The sequence below is a fragment of the Triturus cristatus genome, chromosome 5_2 (assembly GCF_964204655.1).
Source record: "Triturus cristatus chromosome 5_2, aTriCri1.1, whole genome shotgun sequence".
Classification (NCBI taxonomy): domain Eukaryota; kingdom Metazoa; phylum Chordata; class Amphibia; order Caudata; family Salamandridae; genus Triturus; species Triturus cristatus.
Window position 1 is genome coordinate 292037869 of NC_140588.1, and position 23155 is coordinate 292061023.

Below are 23155 nucleotides of genomic sequence, written 5' to 3' on the forward strand. Positions count from 1 at the left end.
TGTTCTAACACATTTCCCCGCCTTTTTATTTAGGAAGATGGTGCTTTGTCTTACTGGGAAGAGGCCATCACCAGAACAGTCTGCTGGTGGAATACGGGGAACAAAAACTAAGTTGGCTTTGAGAGCTTAGTACATTTTTTCCAAGACCTTTATGACTGCTACCTGTGTTAAAGGTTTCCTCCAGATCTCCTAAGCCTGCTTAAATACTTAGGGTTCAACAGATTGGCTGGCATCAGTGCAAAGATGACCTCTTTCTCCTGTGAAGGCCTCAATGGACTGTGCTGCAACATGCTTTTGACATCGGGTTGAATGGAGGTCTTCTTGGTCACAGTTACTCCACTCTGTACCGAGTTCAAGTCACCAAAGCATGCAAGGAGAAGGCCTGCTGATGGATACAAAAAGGTTGCACTCATTCCTGAAGGTCAAACTGAGCTCTCAAAAGCAGGTCAAGATTGGCAGCTGAATCAGTTGCAGCCTGAGACTGTGGTCAGTGCCTTGGGCAGGTCCTCGTGTATCAGGAGCTGCTTCAGAGCAGCACCAGATTAGGAAGGAGCTGCACCGCGGATTGATGGGAGCTATACCAACACAGGGGGCTGTACAATCAGGGCTGGCTCAAGTTTGGCATTTAGGGCATCTAAGAAAGAGTCTGAGTTGGGGACTAAGAGCAGCATGGAAGAAAAACTGAACTGAGATCCGAGAAGAGCTAGAATTGCATTTGCAACGCCCGGTCCAGCTACTCCTTGCCCCACAGGCCATACTAGCCTGACCTTTATGCCATGGAATACACTAACCCTGAGCTAGTAAGTCCACCAGAGACAGACAACAAGCAATAGAAGAAGCTCAAGAGAGCCCTTCAGATGCATTGTTGAGACTGGTGCTAACTCCTGTCCTGCGACATCTGAATAAGCAGGAAGGTTAGTGCTGTCACATACTCCTTGGTATTGTATCCTCAGTGTTAAGGCTACTTTGCAACACAATTGCTGTGCTGAGGCACTAGCTAAATGAGGTCAGAGCCTTTGTTTCCTACTGAGTTTCCAGGGGACTGATGATGTGGGCAAATGGAAGGATGGCCTCTTGCTTTTTCTTCTGGTGAGGCTCTCTGCTGACTGGGTGGTGCTCTCCCGGTCAACCACCACTTCCATAGCAAGGGAGCTGAGTTCAACCACAGGACAAGGTGATGATGAAGAGGGTGAGCAGAAAGACTTAATTAACCAAAAAAAAAAGGGGTATCATGAGCAACGCACCATGTTTAAATTTCGCTGGGTGCGAGAAAAACAGAATCTAATCAACACAGGTCCCACTGGAAAAAAAAGCAAACTGGTGAGGGAACGCACATCCACATTAAAGAGGGTATGTCATGTATGACAAAGGCATGTAATTCTAGTGTGCAAAGTTTGCCTTAAATTACACTTGTTTCTAATCCTACCTCTAAGGTTGGGAGTGGGAAAGAACTAAGAGTAGTCTAGAGGAATGTGATGTTGGAGTCTTCTAAGTCATATATATACACACTTTAGCAGAAGGGTAATATGAGTAGGTGAGATTAAGTGGCATCACAGCAACGAACGAGTCTCACAACAAACCGCCATCTCATACACCACTCAAAGCTGAGGATCGGGCTAATTTCTATGTCCACCAACATGACCAGTGGAACAATGCTGCATTCCTTTTTCCTCAGTGGAAAGGAAAAACAGGCTGTGGGTGTTGAAAGAGGGTGCCATTCTTATAGTTAAAAAAAATCCTGATTTTCCATTGCAATCTTGCAGGAATGTACAGTAAAACAATCTATAATCCCTGCAGAAGTTATGCCCATTTAATCAATCTCAGCCTTTTATGTAAGAGAAGGGTCATGAGCCAAAATTTGCTATCATAGCGTAAAAAGTGTCATTTACGAATGTTTACATTTAACAGTTTAATGAATCTGTAGTTCTGGTTCCAGGTAATGAACAAAAGAACCAACAATTGGATAATGTTATATACAATGAAATAAGACACAAAACTGTTTACCAAAGATTTTAATTGGTTTTCAAGTTTTCATTTCACTTATTTCGAAAAGAACATAACTGCTTCAGAAAACAAACTAAAACACAATACATTTTACAAAAAATATATCTTCTTCGTAACTGACATGTTATTGGGCAGGCTCTTATCACTACAATCTTCTTAAGCTAGGTATTGTTCACTGTATGCAGGGAATCCTAATCCATTCGCAACTCATGAAAAACACAGGGACACTTTTCAATTTCCCCTTTTCTGAAGAGTGTGTTATGTGACACACTTGGACCAACTCTTACCATAAGAGATGTTGTCCAAATCATTCTTAGGTAATAGTTCTCTCACCAAAAACGTGAGAAGCATTTGACAGTGATTGGAGTCGCACGAAAACTTTTTATATAAATATGAGCAATAAAATAAGATAAAATCCAAACAAATGGTTAAAACAAAATTCAAATATGCTCTTTAATTTAAAAAACAACATGTTCTGAATGAGTACTTCGGCCTTGCACAATGTCTGTAAAGAACTACGGTCAGTGTTCACATCGATTTCTGAGAAAGATATTGCCGCAGATATGGTTCTTCTCCCTTGAATACGCCAATCGCTCCAGGATGTCACCAGCCCGTTTCACAAAGCTGTCGCCACTACGAAGGCGACGACGACAGCGAGAAGCGCTAGAATAACAGAGAGCATCTCTGCCCGGCCGATTTCTGGTAGCCAAGGCAGCTGCAGTGGCATCCGGAAGCTCTGCGATTTCAAACCAGCGGTTTTCTCTTGCCTGGCTCTCAACTCCTGTAGGGAGAAAAGAGGAAAATCAATGTGACGGATAAATATTGGGCTTTTTCAAAGACGCTTTTCCGAACCACAGTGAAAAGACAAGCAATTACCATATTAACGCCGCCTGCGAAACATGATTCATTTGTTTTCACAGCCGATTATTAGCTTGTGTATTTATGTACCTCACAATTCACACTGCGAGTGTGCGTCAGACAATGTCCCGACACGTGCCATGCTGTGTCGGTCTCGTAAATGAGTAACTGTCGAATCAATAAGCCTGTTACAACACATAGAATCTCCCGTCAGGAATGTAATGAAAAGGCCTGTTTTACATTTGCCTTTTGCAGTTTTTGCCGCGGTGGGGGCTGCTGCTCCCTCCCTCGGGCGCGAACGCGCGGGGCGCGCGGCCTGTGACGCGGAGCGCGCGCCGCTGGTGACGCGGAGCGCCGGTGGCGCCGCGCAGCCCTGTATGCCACAGCAGGCCCGGCCCGGCCCGGCCAGCGCTAGTCACTGCTCTGCTGGCAAGCCTTCAGAAATCATCCCCACAGAGATGTCTTCCTGACTCTCGGTGGGGTTGAGGGTGGGGACAGGCGAGGCAGAGAGACCCTTCGCCACGTTTAGCACACTGGGAGTCAGATGAGCTCGCTGCAGGGACAGCTATCAACGCTCAGCCGCTGGATGAAGCGGGAGCCATGATCTGCTGGTTAACATCACGTGGAAAGAGTAAGGACCAGACAAGCTGACATTCGTAGACGGGTGAAAACTCTTCATGCTTTTGGTTGAAGTTTAAGTAGTCTTATGGAGTGCAATCAACGACGTGTGACTGCAATGGACAACATGTTGAAATAGCAGGAACAAACACATGGTATTGCAAAAACACAATTCATATACAGTGCTCTGGCGTGAGGGTGTGCTTATTGGTGGGAGGGTGTGCTTATTCGGAAGAGGCGTCCTTGTGACATCTACTTGACCCCTCCCCTTACCCCCCTGGTTTTCGGACAAGCACCCTAGGCCAAGCCGGAGGGGGACAGGGCATGTGTGACTGACTGGGGATTGGGTTAAGGTTATGTCACGGCTGGATCTTCCTCTTCCCTGGCGATCCTTGATCCTGTAGGTGGGTGAGAGGTCAGCGTTTCTGCCGCCCTCCCTCATTGGTGTTGGAAGTTTTGGAGTGTTTTCTGAGGGAGCCCAGGAATTTCCTTAAATTGGTGGGGTGGGGAGCTTTTGAACAGTTGGGAGGTTTTATTCATATTACAAAGTTAGGTGGTGTGCAGGAGAATGATTATGGTTTCGTTGCTGGAGTTCTAGCTCACTGGACTGGGTTTTGTACTCTGCTTTAGGGGAGGCTACAGCAGGGTTAGAAAGCTGCTTGAGCCAGTAGTCCGGCAGGGCTTTGGTGTCACAGGCTAGGTGTTTTAACTCAAAATGGGACAGGGGGAGGAATAAGAAGTGAAAATGAGGACAAGAAAGATGGCCAAGGCCATGGAGAAGGAGTTCATGAGTTGGGAATATGATGGGGGTTTCGGAGGAAGGATGAATAGTTGAATAAACACTGTTGGTGGTTGGGTGGGTGTTTGGGGATGCTACTGGGATGTATAAGGGTGGTTTATGGTTGGAGCATGTTTTATTGCATTAATGAGGCAGGGTTATTATAGTTTGTACTGTAATATGAAATCTGGCCTATTGACCTGAACTAACAAAGCACATGTTTACTCTCTTAAATGGTGGACTGTGGTTCCTTGCGGGCTTACTCAAGAGAGACCCTCACTGTTTCCTACAGGCAGCAATATATATCCTTTGCAATCGCTGCAATTTTGGGGAGACTACTTACCTGTGTATTTTCATTACCTTTTCCCAGTTTCAGCCTTTACGAAGTAAAAACGAATTTATGTCTACTACATAAATTAACATTTATAAATAAAAGAAAAATATCCTACACACTCCATTTTGCCTAGATATGAATACAGTCTTACAAGAACCCTCCTGTTCTGACCTATCCACGCAGTAATACAAATGACTGAAAAATAAAAACACGCAGAGTCTTACTCTGGGTAATGATTTTACAGTAATTAATTACGGCATTTCCACCATGCCCCAGTTCCTTATTACAGTCCTTAAAAAGAGAAAACATCCACAGTAAGGTTTACATTTTGAGTGACACTCAGAGCCAGGAGGACAAAGCTGCATGTAAGCAGAGACTACACAAAAGCCAGAGAATATGAATATGGACATGAATGTCAAGTCATCAAAATACGAGGGGTAGCAGAAGTGACAATGTGTCCTTTGATTAACAAATACATCATAGTGGGTGACATCACATGACCCTTAACGATGATGTCAATGGCAGTGAAAGAAAATAACAAAAACATACCAAAGTAGGTAATTATCAACCTTAGCAATTCTAACTATCTCTTGCAACTGGACAGTCTTCCTGATCGATACAGAAATGGACCCTATATATGGCCAAAAGGACTGTTAATGTTTTGGATGCAGTTCAAAGAATTATGTTAATTGTATGAGATGGGCATGTATATTGACCAACCAGTGGTTTTAGATCCTGAATTGATTCCTGCATAAAGTACATTCTAGAACATTACAACCATGGTGTGAAGATACAATGTGCTGGGTATGTTGCTCTGCACAAAGTAAGCATACTTGGATGGAATGTAATTAGTGCCTTCTTCCTGATGCTTTCAGGTGAACAGATGCTTCTAACATTACTGAATCCTCTTCACATGATGCTGAAAGAGTAGACTTGTTTTGCGGTATGCACTACATATGCTCCAATCCACACTCATTCTATGGATACTAGCGGATAACATGTCTAATGGATATGGACTCAGCAAGTTATCTATGACAACAGCAAGATTTATAATCATCCTTCTCATAGCAAAAACATTTATACAGGATCTTGAAATCCCTGTTAGCTTTATGCTAGAAAACAATAAATGGAGAAATTGCCCCTATTATTAAGGACCACATTTTGAAAGTGGTTGAACAAAATGGATTAAGACTGTGGCAAGATAAGGGAGATGGGGAAAAAGCAGTAGGAAAAGATGTTTAAAGCCAGCAATAAGACTGTTCAGGAAGTGGTTTAGACACTCAGTTATATATCACTCACGCTTTGTTCTCAGTAATTCTACTGTTACAGTATTTGTAGCACCAACCATAGTCACACAGGACTGATAGACTCCTGCAGAGAAAGTATATGTTCTCTGGCACTTAGGTTCACTCATTCTTATTTTATGGCAAATAAGAATTAGCCATCTCACTTTCAGTAACTTAGGGAGGTGATGGGGAAAGACTGATATCAAAGATTTCTATGAGAACGAAACTATGAGATACAACGCATTAAGTATCATTCTGCTTTCCTTGGGGCACAGGGAGTATGAGGACCAGATTCCTGCTATCACCCTCTACTTTTCCCTCTAAAAGCAACAATTCTATGATGCAATGGGTCGCATACACGCACATTTAGTTCACTCCCTTGACCGAATCTCCCTTCCAGACTCTGTAGCGGAATCATATATCTTCGCTAAAAGACCTTGTGTGAAATTGTTAAGAAAATCGGAAAATTCACTTAATCTCCCTGGCAAAAGTAAAAGATGGATCTCCGCTAAGGCTAAATAGTGGGAGGAGTAAATTTACTCTGTTTCCCTAAATAATAATATCCAAATCGGATGTCACAGGCGCATGAGGTTCCACTCGGGCTTTGGTCAAGGGAGAATTCCTTTCCTTTAGAATTGATTATGACAGCGTGTAATACGATTATAGAGCTGGGCTCGGGGAGAAATCATAGGAATGACCAGGAAAATGGACGAGCAATCGTATGAACCCATGAATAAAAACCATATTTGTGATGAATATTAATAGGACAAACAGTGTGCCTTACCCTAGACACATTTACCTGATAACACATTTGAGAAAACCAGCATATGATTTTTATCTCCTAAAAAACAAGATATAAGACCCTGGGTTCTAGGTACGCAGTGATTTAAATGGGCCGGTATTGTCCGGTACTGAGTACTGGCACTTTTCTATTTTGAGAGGGAGAGTACCAGCACTTCGCCCGAGAAATGTAATACTATTAATTGGAGAGTACCGGCACTTCTCAGAAACAAGCAGGTACTCTGGTAGAGAGCACCTGCACTTCTATTCTCCCATTTCAAAAACTGTATGTACCATAGATATTCAAGAAAGTGCCGGCTGGAAGGCTGGTATTCCTAAAGAAGTTATTAAAGGCGCTGCTGATTGCAAGCTATTGTCCTCTGTGGGCAAGGACATGTCTACCTTTGTGCGCATTACATGCAGTTACACACTATCGCCCATTAGAAGAGAGTTTAGGAGTATCCTGGGACCTACTCACGCTTCCGCTCCGGCAAGGAGGACTGGGGGCCCCGGACTTGAAGCTCTATTCGCTCTGTGCACAAGCTCAATTCCTTCATTTCTGGGCCTACCCAGCCCCCTACCAGCCGCATGTGGCGGTGGAGCTTGCAGTGGTCGCCCCCTCGCCGTTACGAGTGGCATTATACGGAGCGGTTACGTGCCCGTCGCGTGAGGTGGACACGGTAGAAATGATCCGCTGGTCCTGGCGTGAGCTTCGGAAGCGAGCTGGTCTCTCCCTGCTCTATGCGCCGGCGGTTCCTCTCCGGGGCAACCCGATGCTGCCTTGTTTGACGGCAAGAGGTGACGTCCTCACTATCCGTGGGAATAGGCTACTCACTTTCGCGGACATATATCCAGATGGCTCATTTTTCGAGATGCCTGCGGATGGGGATGACCAACCTTGCACGTTTGCGGACAAATTACTATATCATTCCCTTAGGGAATCCTGCAAGAAAATGGGACAGGGCTTCCCGGACGAGCCTTGTGCACTAGCCGCCCTGCAAGACTTGCTCTCAAGACCTTCTCCTAAAAAGCTGGTGTCCAGATTATATAACTGCATGCAGGAACAAGCCCCAGTGACAGTAGCCACGGCCGAGTCCGCCTGGGCTGAAGACCTGGGGGATCAGCTGCCGGATGATGCATGGGGGTATTGCTGCGCTCAACTCACAGCTCTATCACCGAGTTACCGACTGCGGCTCATACACTTCAAATTCCTACACAGATATTACCGCACTCCGACACTACTATGCCGCATGGGTATCCGCGAGAACGCTGCATGCTGGAAATGTGGGGGTGACGATGCCACCTTTCTACATGTAGCTTGGAGCTGCCCAAAGCTGGAGGCATACTGGTCAGGGGTCTTCAACGCCATAAATCAAATCGTACAGAGGAGCGACTCCCCGTCTCCACTGTTGGGTTTGCTGGGATATGTTAAGCGCACTGAGCCCTGTGACAGAAAACTTCATGCACTACTCCTGTTATACGCCAAACGGCAGATAGCTATACACTGGGGCAGACCGGCCCTCCCCACGCTCGAAAGCTGGATCAGGGATGTGACTTACGGCCAGACTCAACTGGCGAACTACTGGGAGACAATGCCCACCGCTTCCAGACCCACTGACATCTGGGGCCCGTTTATACAGTGGACTACAGGACGCGCGGCCCCTGACTCCGCCGACACTTCACGCGCTACCAGCGTTTCCGACGACATGGGCTGAGGGAGCGCGCTGCGTAAATTAGCGTTAGAGGTCCCGCTGCCCCGCACTTGTACTATCGGACACTGCTCAGACGCAAGCTTTGGCGTTTACTGACTCCACTGACCAGGCTTGAGTCCACTGCCCCCCCCCCCCCCCCTCCGCCCTACTGGTCCCACTGTGGATAATTTACCGCCCCTCTCCCCCTCCCCCCCGCCCCGCCCTTCCCTCGCTAAGTCGCACACAGCGATGACACCTTCCCGCACCCGCTCTCCACATAGCTGTTTCCAAGTACTTGCACCTATGTTTGATGTTTTTGGTTTAGTTGTTGGGGGGTCCTGTTGGGGGTAACAAGGTGCTGACCGACACATCCTTTTTACAGTCTGCCGAAGCGGGTGGCTGACCGCTGCTTATTTGTGGGCGGATTTGTTGATTTTCGCTACCTTTCAACTGTCAGCGGCACTGGGTCAAAAGTAAGACCGTTTACTCGCTAAAAGATGTGCAATACGAACTTTAGACTTTTATTATATCTTAAGTTCACCTCTGCCGGTACCATTGGCCGGATGAGGGCCTCAGAGATATTTCTATATCATCTTTGTATAATTTACCCTATAGCGGCCTGCCTCCGGGTTGTTGGCGTGACGCAGTGTATGTCATCTGTTTCATTTGTTCATAATAAATGTCTTACGACCAAAAAAAAAAAACAAAAAAAAAAGAAGAGAGTTTAGAGTTCAAAAGAGGTAAAACCACAACCCTGTAACTGACAGCCACTGGGTGACAGACGCTCAGGAGCGGTTGTGTCCGCCATTCTTAAGAGTCGGCTCAATTACTGCTTTTGTACGAGGTAAACCATAATTATTGTGTGGAAGGTAAAAAGAAAATCAAGGGGCCACATGACTAGCCATGACTAATTGCTATTTGGGACTCTGTGGCATGGAGCCCGAGCAAAAGTGCATGTTGGCAGGTGGCGGATTACAGGGCATGTGACCCTAGAAAGGGAAGCGGTCCCTGCTGCAAGGGCTGCCGGTGCAGGGATTAGGGGCCGTGTGAAGAAAGGAAAAGTAAATGGAGAACTGCCCTGGGATGTAATGCTTTCCTCTTAAATACATACACATTAAGGGATTTCGGAGCTGGGCCCCGGTGGAGTTTGAAGTGTCTGTGCGCTTTCATCGCAGGAAACTGTGTGCACAGACTGATAGCACTCTGCTAGCTAGGTAATTAAAAAATATTCCTAAGGCGTCGGATAAATTAATAACTCGCTGCAGCTACTTTCGGTTCAGGAGCTGAAGCTAATTAACCTTCCTTTCTAAAATAAACTCTAAACCCTACAGTACCATGTCCAATTATTCAGCATTGCACTACCAATTGAAAGACACCCCCCCCCCTCCCAACACACAGCTGAAAACCTTCCAACTCGGAAAGGTATTTTTGACGGAAACTTTGGCAGTGCCCAGGAGAGCATCCTTCCTCCCTAAACCCTTACTGTTACTCATTATCAAAGTTTAACCTTGTGTTTGCTGCTTCTGCCACTATAGTTACGTTCCAGGCAAGTTCTGCCCCTGTTTGCTCTGGCGCCTACAGCTCGCTCCTTAAACGTGCACACCTTTCTTTCCATCCATGCTACATGGACACAAAAGAGGAGACCGCCTCAGTGTTCAAATGGCTCACATTCGACTTGTGCATTCACCGTGATTAGTACCAGACGCGTTGCCGGTATTTTTAAATATCCATATAGTCTGGTCTTCAAGCAAACATCCTCTCTCCTCTGAGAGTTAACTTCTGACCTCAAAGATCCACCTCAAATGGAGTACATGCCACCCTGCTCAGGAAGCACTAACATGATCAATGCCTTTGACAGCCAGATTACTTGCAAATACATTTCTGGCAATCTTTACAAGGCTGGTGGAATAGATTGGCCTAAGACAAAGTCAATTTTCCACCAATTGGGAAGATTTGCCTTCATTAGGCGTGTGACTTTCAGGTCATATTAAACGGTAACTCAAGTGTACATCCTTCTCATTCAAAAAAGACTAAAGCTGAATAATAGCTGTGCCACCTCAACCTCCCTGTGAGAATTCACTGAAGCTGGTGTGAATATGTAAGACTCGCCTGGTAGGCTTGCTCCTCAAACCCCGAGAGTTGTATTCTGCAATGCTGTAAATAGATGTTGGCTTTTCGAGTTTGCATGTGGGAACCGGATACAAAGTAGATTTTAATAGCTCTCAAACTGAATCGGTGGGGAATGGTCATCAAAGCTGAAAGAGATTTTGCTATCACTTATGCAAAATAAACCTTCTGTGGCTTAGTATAAACAACCCCATTACTGTGGTGGTGTCTTGAATATCTTCTGTAAAAAGTAATGGATATTCATGAGGAATGCAAAAGTGCTAACCAAGCTACAAGAATGCTTTGGTTTGCATTACTAAAAAAAGTCGAAAAAAGAATCCTTCATTGCATTTCGCCAAAATTAAGTTTCATCAGTCTGATTTCGTCAGGCTGGCTTTACTCATTTCAGATATTTGCAGGTGGAATTTTACATAAAGACAACAAGAAAAAAAATACTACATACATTGTAGCTTTGGCCCTGCCTTAATGTACAAAAGAAGTGGGGAAAAAACGGCACTAAGCGGGCAGGGTCCACAAATAGCCTCACACTATAGCTTGGAAGTGCCTAGTTTTAAAGTGTAAATACCACCAAAAACTATTCAACACATTTCCTCTCCATGTGATGGAAGAATGCAAACTAAGTATTTCGGAAGTGCTTGAAAAACAGTGCAATTAAAGTAGATTTAATCAGATCACAACGGTGGTTAGGGGAAAACCATTACCCATTTACGATGTGTACTGAACTGGGTACAGGTCACTTTGCTTTCTGTCTCACTTCCTACTGGCAACATAAACTTTAGATACATTGCAATGGTCACTGTTAAAATGCTAGGACCAACCTATTGAAATAGACCAAGTCAAGTAAAGAACATTCATAATTAGATACATTCAGAAAAGGGGAGTACACAACCTGTGTGTTTTCAACTGATTCCCGATTTAAGATCAAGATTGCTTTCTTTGACAACAGATAGCCTGAAACTGTGCTCTTTATAAGGTGCATGATCAAACTAGTTATGGCAGACTAAGGGAAATGTTCTGTCCTATCTTTCAGGCTATCCGAAGGTAGGAAGAGCTGAGACGGTCTCAATTTACAGGAACGATTTTATAATCTTTCGGGTGGATCCTCAATATCGCCTGGGAGGGATGGGAATCAACAGGGATTAGGAACCGAAAACAAAAGGTACTAATGCCACTTCTGTTACTCCTTAAACATAGGCTCCATTCCCTCCTGCCCCATCAGTTTCGTCACATGTCTACTGCACGAACAGTGAGAAGGCGGGTGCCATTGTCAGGTAGGATTCTGGGAGCTCCCTGTTTCTCTTGTGGCCCTTGGATGAACAGACCTTGATAATTATAGGCTGGCTTGGCAAATGAATATGGAATATTGATATTTTTATATTGTAAAACAGTGTGTGAAAGTTTATTAAGGACCATCAGAACCCACATATGAGGTAATGATGATAATGAGCCCGTTTTACAATCAAATGATCTCTAGAGTGTTAGTGTTAACTCAAAAGAAAACAATTAAGGACGGTCAGGTTAATTTTAAAATTAAGGAAATAAAACCCACGAGACACTAAACATTCCAATCCAATAGCAAAAGCTCACTAAATAGGATATGGAATTATGAATACTCTAACACTTTCTGAATTCAGCGAGAAGAATGATGGCTTGGACACCACGGCTATACAACTGCAGCGCGGGTTGCAGCGCACTGACGTCCATCATTGTCTGCATCATCTTTAATTGCTACGTTGCAAACTCCATCTATGAACAACGTTGCTGCATTCCATTAGTATGGAAAATGACAAATAATGCATACCTAAAATGTTATACTGGTATTGTGCTATTAGGCGTATATGCAGGCAGGGAAGGCAGCCCATATGCTGACCTGATGCACCTTCTTGAAAGGAGGCCTTGTGCTACAGAGAAGTATTCTGCCATGCATCAGTCATGAAAGAGGTTAGCTGTAACATGCCATCCACAACAGGAACCCTCTTACATCAGTTGTTCAACTCTTTTTCAAAGAACGACCTGTCATGGCTAGATCACTTTTAATTGTGTCCATTGGAAGACCTGAAAAAGGAAAATTTGCATATGGCTCCAGCCCTAAGGGAGACAGTTATTCAGTACCTAGTCTTATGACAGCAAGTCAAGCTGAAAACACCTCTACAAGGAAAACTAAAATTCGACTTTCAACATCTCCTCTCTCCCCACACGTGGAAGCACACTTTGCATTACTTTATCAAAATTGGCCCCTGTGCTTCGGTACCGAACTTATGCAACTCTCCTGCATCTCTTTGAAAACCCGGAATCAAGACAAAAAATACCTTTTCATCAAAAGAGCTCACTGAGGACCCCCTGCTAACTCCCCTCTTTTCTCGGAAGATGAAAGCCTCCTTATGAAGAGTTGTCACCCTGATGAGATCATGAGTTTAAGAACCAGCTTACGTTTGATCAGAGGTTCATATCAGATGTTTCCGCCGAATAACGAGGACTCAGACAGGGAAATCTTTCACTGTTAAACTAATCTAAGCATCACAATGTTTCAGGGATGTGAGCAGATAAGGGGTGCTCGTTGCCAGAGGAGATGATTATCCCAGAAGGCCCTTAACCTCTTCCGACGTTTATTAACAGAAAACTCTTGTGTGGGAGGCAGTAATTGCCATTAGCAATCATGTCAGGCTCTGGATCATGCCAATCTCTGCTCCCTTTACTGTCACAAAACTTTTTAATGCAACATACATTTCTGTTGATAAAGCCTAGCAGCCTCATCAGGTTACAGTGTTACGCACCATCCACTTTTAACACCACTGTCCATCTAGGCCTACAAAAAAAGTCCCTACCTTCTATTTTAGTTTTTATGTAATTTTGGAGTGGTGTAGTTCACATGAACGGCAGCAGTGCATTTCACAACCGAAAAATGAAATATTCTGCTTAATACTGGTACACACAGCAGATGAGACCGACCAATGTGGATATTGTGACATGGTTGAGACATGGCATTAAGGGGCAGGGAGTGTGTAAGAGTGCTTGATTTGTGGGGACTCTGGCTGTAGCCCCTGATGTCAGATTCTGTATCTTGTACACGAGAAGTTGTAAAATGGACTGGCGCTGGTGGTCTAAGGGATGAAAATAGGGGATGTCAGGGGCGGTAGGGTTGGAGAGGTAAGGTTGAATAGGGCAGAGGTAGGCCATTTGAGAGATAGAATATTTTTTTTAGTAGGGTCGAGAGTGGCTGTTGAGATGGGTCAATGCAAAATGCTCTGGAGAATATTGGGGTCTTTCCAGGTTTTCTGAGGGCCCGAAGGTCTATAGTAGATCGGACGTATTCTGCTAGTGTGCTCCAAGAACATGGCCAGGGACTCTAAATGGTCTTGTTAACTTGTCCTTGGTAATACTGAGAAAACTATACTGACGCATTACTAAGAAAATAAGCACTGGCAAAACCAACAGGTTTAAAGTTGGCTGCCCACTTTTGGCTTTGCTAATTTTGTGAAAAACTTTGCAAGCTTGTAAAAGGGGACTATTTTGGTGTGTAAATTGATCATATGCCACACCCATTATACGTATAATCATTTGTCTCATGCAGCACTCCAAAATGCCCGTCCCCACAATCATACCAAGACCTACACAAGACCCAACCTCATACACATCCCACTACCACACACCCTCAAATTACAGAACACACATTCCATGTCATTCTCGTTAACGGTCGCTCTACGTTACTCTAAGCACCAGCCACTGCAGATCTAATCACCTATCACAAGCTTTACGCCCTCATCATCATAGAATAATGGTTCACTCACACATCTAACTTCCCACAGGCAATTGCATCTATAGTTATGTACTACACCCATATGAAGGTAGGAGGCCTTGTAATCATCCATAAGACACCGGGTCTTACTCTCTAGGCAAGCAAATGACAACTCCACAGAGCTCCTGACATGCTAATTCTCACTCTTTGCAATTCAGATTGCCACCCTGCATCTCATCTACAGGCCTCATGGGCAGAACAAGGACTTTATTGATAAAGTATCACATCTCCTAGCCACCACCGTCATCTGGCATGCCCACACCATCTTTTTAGGTGACTTCAACCTCCCAGGCAGCACAAGCTCAATAGGAACAAGAGACACACTCCTCAACCTCATCGACACACTCAGCATGGTGCAGCATATCACTCAACCAACACACCCCAAGGGCCACATCTTGGACATTGTCTTCTCAACATCACCAACAATCTAATGCAAACGAGCCATACCCCTGGATTGGACTAACTACCTCACCTTCTCTATGACCCTGCTTAGCGCACTATCAATAAACTGAGGTCAACCCAATAGAAAATACCACACCTTCAGATACTGCAAAGACTTCTCGATCGACAATCTAATGCTACAATTGTCACTAACCCCCTTTTAAATGACTTTAACACTTGTTTGGAAAACTATGTGAACAGTCATACTCCAATTAAAACGCCAAAGTGCAAGCCAAAACCTTCAGCACAGTGATACTCTAAAGACCTCGCTGACAATAAATGCTCCATCTGCAGAAAAAAAAAGAAAATGGAAGAAAAATAGAATTCCCAGTGATCTCATAATACTGAAGTCTCTCCGTGCAACATGCAGAGATCAGCCAAAGCTAAGTACTTATGCCACCAACAGAAGCAGAATGCTCTTCAAGATAATCAAGCACTGCATCTGCCCCCGACTGACACTCCTACCCCACACTTTAAAGACAAGTTTGACCTTTTCTTCAGTGAAAAAATAAAGAACAGACTGCGCATGACAACATCAAGACTGCCCTCCTCTTACACCCACCCTTTCTCGTAGAAACCAGCAATGGTCATCCTTCAAATCCTTCTCTCACAATGTCACCAACATACTCAACATCCTCAAACCCATTTCTGTGGATGCTCTCTCGACTATACTCACCATTGTCAATGCCTCCCTCACTCAAACAATCTTCCCAGAAGCTCTCAAGACAGGCTAAATCCTCCCACTCCCAGAAACCTACACTAGATTCTGATCACCTCGCCAACTGCCACCTACTCTTCACCTGCAAGATGATTGAAATAGCAGCCTATGCTGAAATCTAAGATCACATCAATGCTGACCATCTGCTGCATGGCAACCAATCTGGCTTCACATCACACTGCTGCATGGAGACCGTTACCTTGCACATTGTAGATCTCGCACTCCTGACTACAGAAGATGATGAACAGTGCTTTCTGATATTCCTAGATCTCTCATCTGGTTTCAACACAGTCAACCACTCTAAACCTCATTTACACCCATGAGCCTCCAGTGGTATTCACCTGCAATGCCCTTTTTTTTTTTTAAAGAGTTTTTATAGAGCGCGAACGAGACCCGAGACATCGGGTATCAGAGCGCTTTACATGAGCACACATTCATTTTTGTTACGCATGGAGAGATTAAGTGATTTGCCCAGAATCACAGGATGTTGAGCGTCGTTGCCGAGACTCGAACCCGGTTCTCCAGCTTCGAGGTTGACCGCTCTAGCCATAAGGCTACATCCTCTCCCCAGGTTCTCCTACTATTCCAACCAGATTGTTCACCTGGGCACCTACTGGTCCTAAGATATCCCTATAACCCGTGGAGTCCCCTAGGGTAAACACAGTGTCCCTTGTCATCTTCAATCTCTACATAGTGCCCCTTGGGCACTGCTCACAGATAACAGGATCAAAATACATCAATATGCCAATGATACACAACTCTACTTGAAAGTCTTCTCACCTCCAGACTTTCAATGCCTCAACCACTGCCTACACGTCTTAATCTGTCCAGTGCCTACCTGAAGCTCAATCTCACCAAGTCAGAATTCCAGTTATTTCCCACCAATAACAAACAAGAAATTAATCAAACCTGGCTCAATGGTATGAACCTTGTTGGGTTCGCACCCCAACAACTTTCACTGAATGACAAGTAACTTAAATTGACTCTGAACACCAACGTCACCCTCAAGAAGCACACTGCCAAAGAAAACAAAGACAGGCAAGTCTAGTAACTGCTCTCTCTTCTAAAGAAAGTGAATCCATTTTTTTCCAGAAAGCCACTTCAGAACTGCTGTTCAAAGCCTTGTATTTCTGCATCTGGATGTTAGTAACACCCTGCTAAACGGCCTCTCAGGCTCTGCAGTAGTATATATTGCCGGCATCCTACAAGCTACAGCATGTCTCCTTCAGGGACTGAAGAAAAATAATCACATCATCCCCAACCTGCTGGAACTCCATTGGCTCCCCTTGCCAGGCTGCCCAATCTTCAAAACGAGTTGCCTCATTAACAAAGCCATCACAAACAGCACCTCTGCATATCTTGCAGACAAGCTCATCATCCAGGGTGGCTCTTGGCACACCTGCAACCAGGACACCATCAGACTGGAGACTCAGAAGTGTAAAAAAGAATAAACAAGACAATAGGCTTTCACATCTAGAAACCCAGGATCTGGAACATTCCTGTATCCATCCCCGTACTACATCACAATGTAGTTAAACTGCACTTCTCCTGGAAGAACCCAGGTACCTCTCCCATCATTCATTAACTGTATGCTTGCATTTGACACTGTACAGCACTTCTCTGCCTTTTGGCTAGATTTGTTGCTATAGAAATACCAGCTACATATATGCAAGTGCACATTGAGCCAATAAGTGATGTGATTTGATCCTGTGTATCATACAGTATGTTGTGGTGGGCACACCAAAACTGTGAATGACAGACCAGTGGATGATGAAAGCTGGCTGAAAACCCCTATACGTACATTATATTTATGATTTTATTACAATGTAAAGGTCTTGGCTAACACAAGACCTAATAATGCCTCCATAGACCAATTAATGGCGCAAACAGTTGGAATTCTTGCATGTTTACATAATCATACCTCATGGAGAGATTCGTTTTAGTGACGTTTTAAAGTGCACAAGTGTACGTACTATATAATATGAAATACTAAGCAAACATTGCAGGGGTATTGATTTATGGTTACAGAGCTCAACGCAACTGTCAAATTTCTACCTCTGCATGTGTGTCATATTTTAATAGTGCATTAAATTGGAGCTTCACGATCAAACGATTTTAATTTGATTCTCCTCAAGGTTCATAATGTATATAACTGAGTTAGGCTTCAACCTCCAGGGCAAAGGACCTGCCACAGTTACATGGAATAATATGTTCTGTCCTCTCAGCCAATCCACTGCTCCATTTCTCCCCTTCATTACCACAGCTGCCTGGCATCCAGCACACAGACCCTAAGGCTGACCCGAAGGAGGCTGTTGTTTCCTTTCAATTTAATGTTCTCAAAAGATTTTGCTGCTCACATTTTACTTCAACATCTATTAAGGCTGTGGCGCAATACTCTAACTTATAAGTCATCGAACTGTGTTAACTTAAAGTTGCTTTATTACTGCTTTAAATGCCCGCCTGAATGACAAATGTAATTGGAAGTAAACTGACAGACATATGTAGCTGGCTGTGCACATATAAAACTTGACTGACATGGATCTATAGTAATACATTAGGTTTTTAGGTCTCGCTGAGCCAGCGCATGTGCTGCTCTGCGAGACATTTAGTATCGGGGTTTTCAAAGTGCTGCCACAGGCTTTTGGCGGCCTAGCGCTTGCGTTCACGCGAGCAGCCGCCATCTGCCTCCCTTCCAGCGCGATCACTTTCACTTTTTCGTGCTGCTGTGCGCACATCACTAGCGTGTTTTTTTTTTTACATTACTACAAGCTTCCCACGTTGCGCAGCCAATGCTTGTTAGAAGGGGCTTTCGTTCCCTTATCCATTGACTGAGATGTCACCCCGAGCCTCTGCATTGCTTGTATTTGTAAACACTATGAACGTGTAACCTTGCGTCGGGGTGTTTTCAAATCGCCGTCTACTTGCAATATCCCCTTTAATTGGGGAAATGTTTTAATCTCTTTAAGCTCCTAGCAGGAGAACAGGGAACTTCACACCATAACCCTTTTATTGTTTAACCAGGTTATTATTTTAAAGGCAAGGCATCACTTCTCGTGGCTTCAATGCCTGTCATTTGCGATTTTTGTATGATAACACCCGCCATTTTCTTTAGAACTTGTGACCTGTTTGGCAGTAACAATGGTTTATTTCTCCCAGCACGAGGGCATTCTCTGTTACAGTGGGATATTAATGGTGCCCATACAGTGTTGGCAGTATACCATGGCGTAGAGAATTTAATATTCGGTCTTCAAATATATCTTAACAAGTTACCTTGGCTTTCTTAATTTTGGGTAGAAAATGCTGGGGTGACCTTTATTTGCCCCGCCCCCTCCCAGTTTGTGTTGTTGTTTGTCCGCTGTGTCCTATGGCCTCAGGCGCAGATTTTATTGTAAACCTAATTAGTGTGTGTTATTCATTTAATAAAAAAGGAACGCCGCATTTCAAGGGGTTAATTCCTAGGGCTGCGGCGCGTGATGTGTTGTCTCTTTTTGGTGTCAAAATAGGGTGACCACCAGATGCAGAAAACCAACAAGCATTTGCAATACAATACTTGGGCTTCGTTAATGCGACACCTATTGAATTGCAAATGCTAACTTGTAAAAATGCCCATATGGCGCTTTCACGGCAGCCACGCCCCTTTCCATAGACTCTGCTCGTTTAAGGAAGTGGGGGGCGACCTCCATGAATGTGAAAGCCCACATGGGCAGTAGTAAACAAACAAAAACAAGCATTGGCATAGCCAATAGGTCTCGCTTTTGGGACCTTATAAGTATTAAGTTATGCAGCACTTGGTGCAACAACATTACTGTTGCATGGTTAAACACTTATAAGGTCCCAAAGGTGAGATCTATTGGCTATGCCAATGCTTGGTTTTCTTATGGGCGGGCGGCTCGCCCAAATAACTTTTCTTTAATTTAATAATAGCGCAGGCGCACCTTCCTTTGGTTCTACATGGCTCGCATGAGCACGAATGTGGAGCTAGCACTCTCACTGACCACCAGCCAGAAATCTTATCCGCTGCCATGCAACAGCTGGTACCTGAAGACAGCTACACAATTCTCCCAGTGCAGCACACCCTGCTTCAATTTTAAAATAGCGACCAGTCTTTTGTTTTCTTCTGCAAGGCTCGCCCAACTCAACTTTTCTAACATTAGTCTTAACAAATTTTGCAGCGCGCCATGCTGCGCTTTCACTTTACATAATAGTGGCCACGCGCCTTGCTGTTGTGCACACCGCGCTCCATCTTTAAAAAGACAGCTGTGCTTTTGTTTTCTTCTGCACTGCTTTCCCAGCTCAACTTTTCAAACATTATTCTTTAAATTTTTAGTAGCGCTCCTTGCCGCGCTTTCACTCTAATAATAGCGGCCACACGCCATGCTTTTGTTCTGGAACGTGTAGCAAGTAGTCCCGCTGAGCACCAGCCGGAAATCCAATCCGCTCATCTGCAACAGTAGGTACTAATTCCTATATTTTTCTGCCCCCGCGTCTCCCACCCCATTAGTTTCACTTAGTTTGGCATTCAGCACTTACTCCGGTCTGAGCTCTTTATAAAACGTTCACTACATTTGGCTTTCCCCTCTTATGTGTTACTGGGACCTCAAGCACCGACCTCTTCTACTGTAAGTAAATTGCTATCTAATTCAAAAAAAGTACTATCTTTATTGTATACAGACTCCTGTATCTCACTCGTGTCCCAGTGTTTTGTTTTAGACTTGATACGTTTGTTTCCTTTCGTAGAGGTGTATTTGAGATACGCGCACTATCATATTACCCAAGTTTCAAAATTGCTGCCTTGCTCCCTGTTACGCAACCTTTATGCGGTGCTGCCACATGTACAATCGTGTTAAAACCCATTTTAGGATACTGCTCCATGCTTCGTCATGCAATATATGCTGCCCCTTGTGTTTTTCTTTATTGACCTGCAAGTGCTTACAAGTAGGGTATCTGTGCTGTTGGCCAGTGTCTTCCCGTCATAAACCTGTCTGCTTTCCTTCTTTCTGGTGGTTCGCTCTCTTTGCCTTATGCTTGACAGTCCCTACGCTACACACTCGTAGTTCCTCGGTATATGTCATACAGTAGGCTCTGAATTTTGAAAAATGTTCTGCACGAGTAGGCTAAGAAGAAATTCTACTCCGCCGCTGCAAACAAAAACAGCAAGCACTGGCATAGCCAATAGGTCTCGCTTTTGGGACCTTATAAGTGTTTAGCCATGCAACAGTTGATGATGTTGCACCAAGAATATTGTGCTGGATAACTAAATACTTATAGGGTCCCAAAAGTGAGACCTATTGGCTATGCCAATGCTTGTTTATTTTACTTTAGATCTGAGATTTATATTTAGACTTTGAGACCATAATCTCACTTTAAGCTTGGAACAACATGCAATGAAACACGTTCTAATTTTAAGGTTCTTAGAAGATTCCGTTCAGTAAAAAGGAACCGAAGATTGAAGTTGCTTCAGAAGAACATTTACAAAATTCTGTGAACATATTTTGTATTACATTTAGGAGCATATGTTATAGGGGCAACATGAATAAAGTTACATTTTTTGACAGCACTAAAAAGCCTCCCTTCTTGCCAGTTTACACCAGATTGTGTGGATAGTTGCTCCCATCTTTTAGGACTAGAATTGGCCAGCAAACAGATTCCAAGCTGCTCTGGTTCGGTCCAGGCAATGTTACTCATACACATCCCGGAGTAGAATGCTTCCTGAGAATAGTCAGTCAAACGTTACCCTGACCTTGATCAGGAACAGTCCAAGGTTTGTAATGCAGAGCTCTCAGCCCAGGCTGATCAAAAGTGGTAGGCCGAAGATGAATCAGCGAATGACCATCAGTCCCAGGGTAATCAATTGACAATGCAAGGCTCACAGTCACAGAATGACCAGGAGCCAATGGCTGCTTTTTAGGTCTCGGCTAGCGAAGGCTGCGCTTGCGCAGTCTCGCTCGCGAGATTTAATGACTTGGAGAAGAGGGGCTTGAACCTGCCTCTCTTCTCTCTTCTTCTCCATTGGCTGGCTCTTAAATGCTGGTAAGCCATTGGAGAAGAGGTTTGTCTCTCCAAACATGCCCCGTCCTTTTCGGATTCGTGGGCGTGTTTTTTAAATACACGCCCATAAGACAGCGAGTCTACTGCATGTCTTGCTCACACTGCCTACACGCGCCAGTCGGCTCTCTGATTGGTTGGCAACTACCAAATAAGCACTGTGATTGGTGGACCTTGTCAACCAATCAGAGAGCCTACTGGCGTGTGCAGGCAGCATGAGCAAGACACGCTGTAGACTCGCGTGGTGCCCACCCAGCTGGTTCGTGCCCCCCTGCGTGAGGCTGACGCCAAGATCACCTGGGCTTAGCTGAGTCGCTGTGATGCCCGCGGCAACCGGGAACCAAGGCAGAGTCCGCCTGGCTGTGGACGGGGCCTGCGAGTGCAACAGCATTTGTGGTTCCTGTCCGGAGGTCTGGCACTCCGCGAAAAGCCGTTCACCCGCTTGGTGAGTTTAGCTGGCAACCGTGAGGGCTGGAGGGAGCCCCCCACGGCCCAGTCGCGTCCTTTTAGCTGTGCTCGATTCGCAGGTTGCATGTCTCAGGCGGCGTGCGGGTTTGTAAGTATGCCCGCTTCCGCTCACTTGTATGCTTTTGCCTGCGGCATTTGATCCGATGGCGGGGAGCCGGTTTCAAGTTGTCCCGCTCTCTCCGCAGTTTGCATGTCATCTCTGCTTTCACTCTCGGGCGGGTTTATAAGTATGTCCGCACCCGCCCACTCGCTTCAATGCTTTGCCTGCTATGTTAGCATCGTCGGTTTGGGCATCTAACTCCCGACCTTCGGTTTTGGTGCATGTTTATTCGGTCCTCGGAAATAGTTGCGGTCGGTGAGCGGATTGTGAGTATTCCCCGCTCCCGTCGCTTTTGGCTGCATGTTTATGCATTTCCCGTGCAATTCAGTTGTTGCAGTTGTAGTCGGTGAGCGGTTCGTGAATACTGCCGCTCCCCCCGCTTGCTTGTTTCTGTATCTCCGTGTAAGTTTCCTTTGTTTGTTGGTGGTGAGCGTCTCTGAGGTTTTCCCACGCTCACCACATTCCCCCAGCACCTACAATAGCTCAGTTGGTAGAGGGGAGGGTTGTCGGAGAAAAACAGTGATCTTTAGGTCACAGGTTCTAAACCGCTGTGAAATCATTTTTCTTAATTTACAATAGTTTTTACCACGGAATGCCAGCGCTCTGTAACATGGGGATTGACTTACCCTCGGGCATGAGTCTCAATCTGTTTATTTATGTCTGTTGTAGGAGGCACATGCGGTTTCCAAGACGCACAATACTGAATGTAACAGTCTTACCTTCAAGTGATATCTTAAAGCCACTTGATCTTGGGTCAAATTAGGCGCATGTAAATCCCACACCCGTAGTCTTGGAAATTCTAATATTAAAATTCCTAAGGGAGAAGACGGAGACACTAACCCTGGTGTAGGAACGAGGCTTAAGCCTCAGTGGGGGTTCAGCATCCTGTGTCTCTGGACAAATCTCAGTAAACAATATGGCAAAAATAATAATATTAATAATAAAATTGGTTATATAACTTATATAACGGAGTTCTTGTTTGCAGTTAATAACCTTCTGCTTGCTCCTTTCCGTTTGGTAATTCAGGCATGAGTTACTGCGGCACAGTAGTTAATGGATCTGCCTCTTACTTCCAAGGTTATGTGTTTTTTGCTTCAGTTGATGCTCGTAT

The 23155-nt window shown here is 44.7% G+C and overlaps 1 protein-coding gene across 2 annotated transcripts in view; it reads right to left on the reverse strand.

Annotated features, from left to right (window-relative positions):
* Positions 1-1997: 1997 nt before the first annotated feature.
* Positions 1998-23155, reverse strand: part of CDKAL1 (CDKAL1 threonylcarbamoyladenosine tRNA methylthiotransferase) — a 2121425-nt gene continuing 2100267 nt past the window's right edge. For both annotated transcript variants that reach the window (XM_085607048.1, XM_085607049.1), the window contains exon 15: positions 1998-2785. In XM_085607048.1, coding sequence (XP_085463174.1) covers positions 2621-2785 — 165 coding nt within the window. In that variant the 3' untranslated portion in view covers positions 1998-2620. The remainder of the gene's footprint in view (positions 2786-23155) is intronic.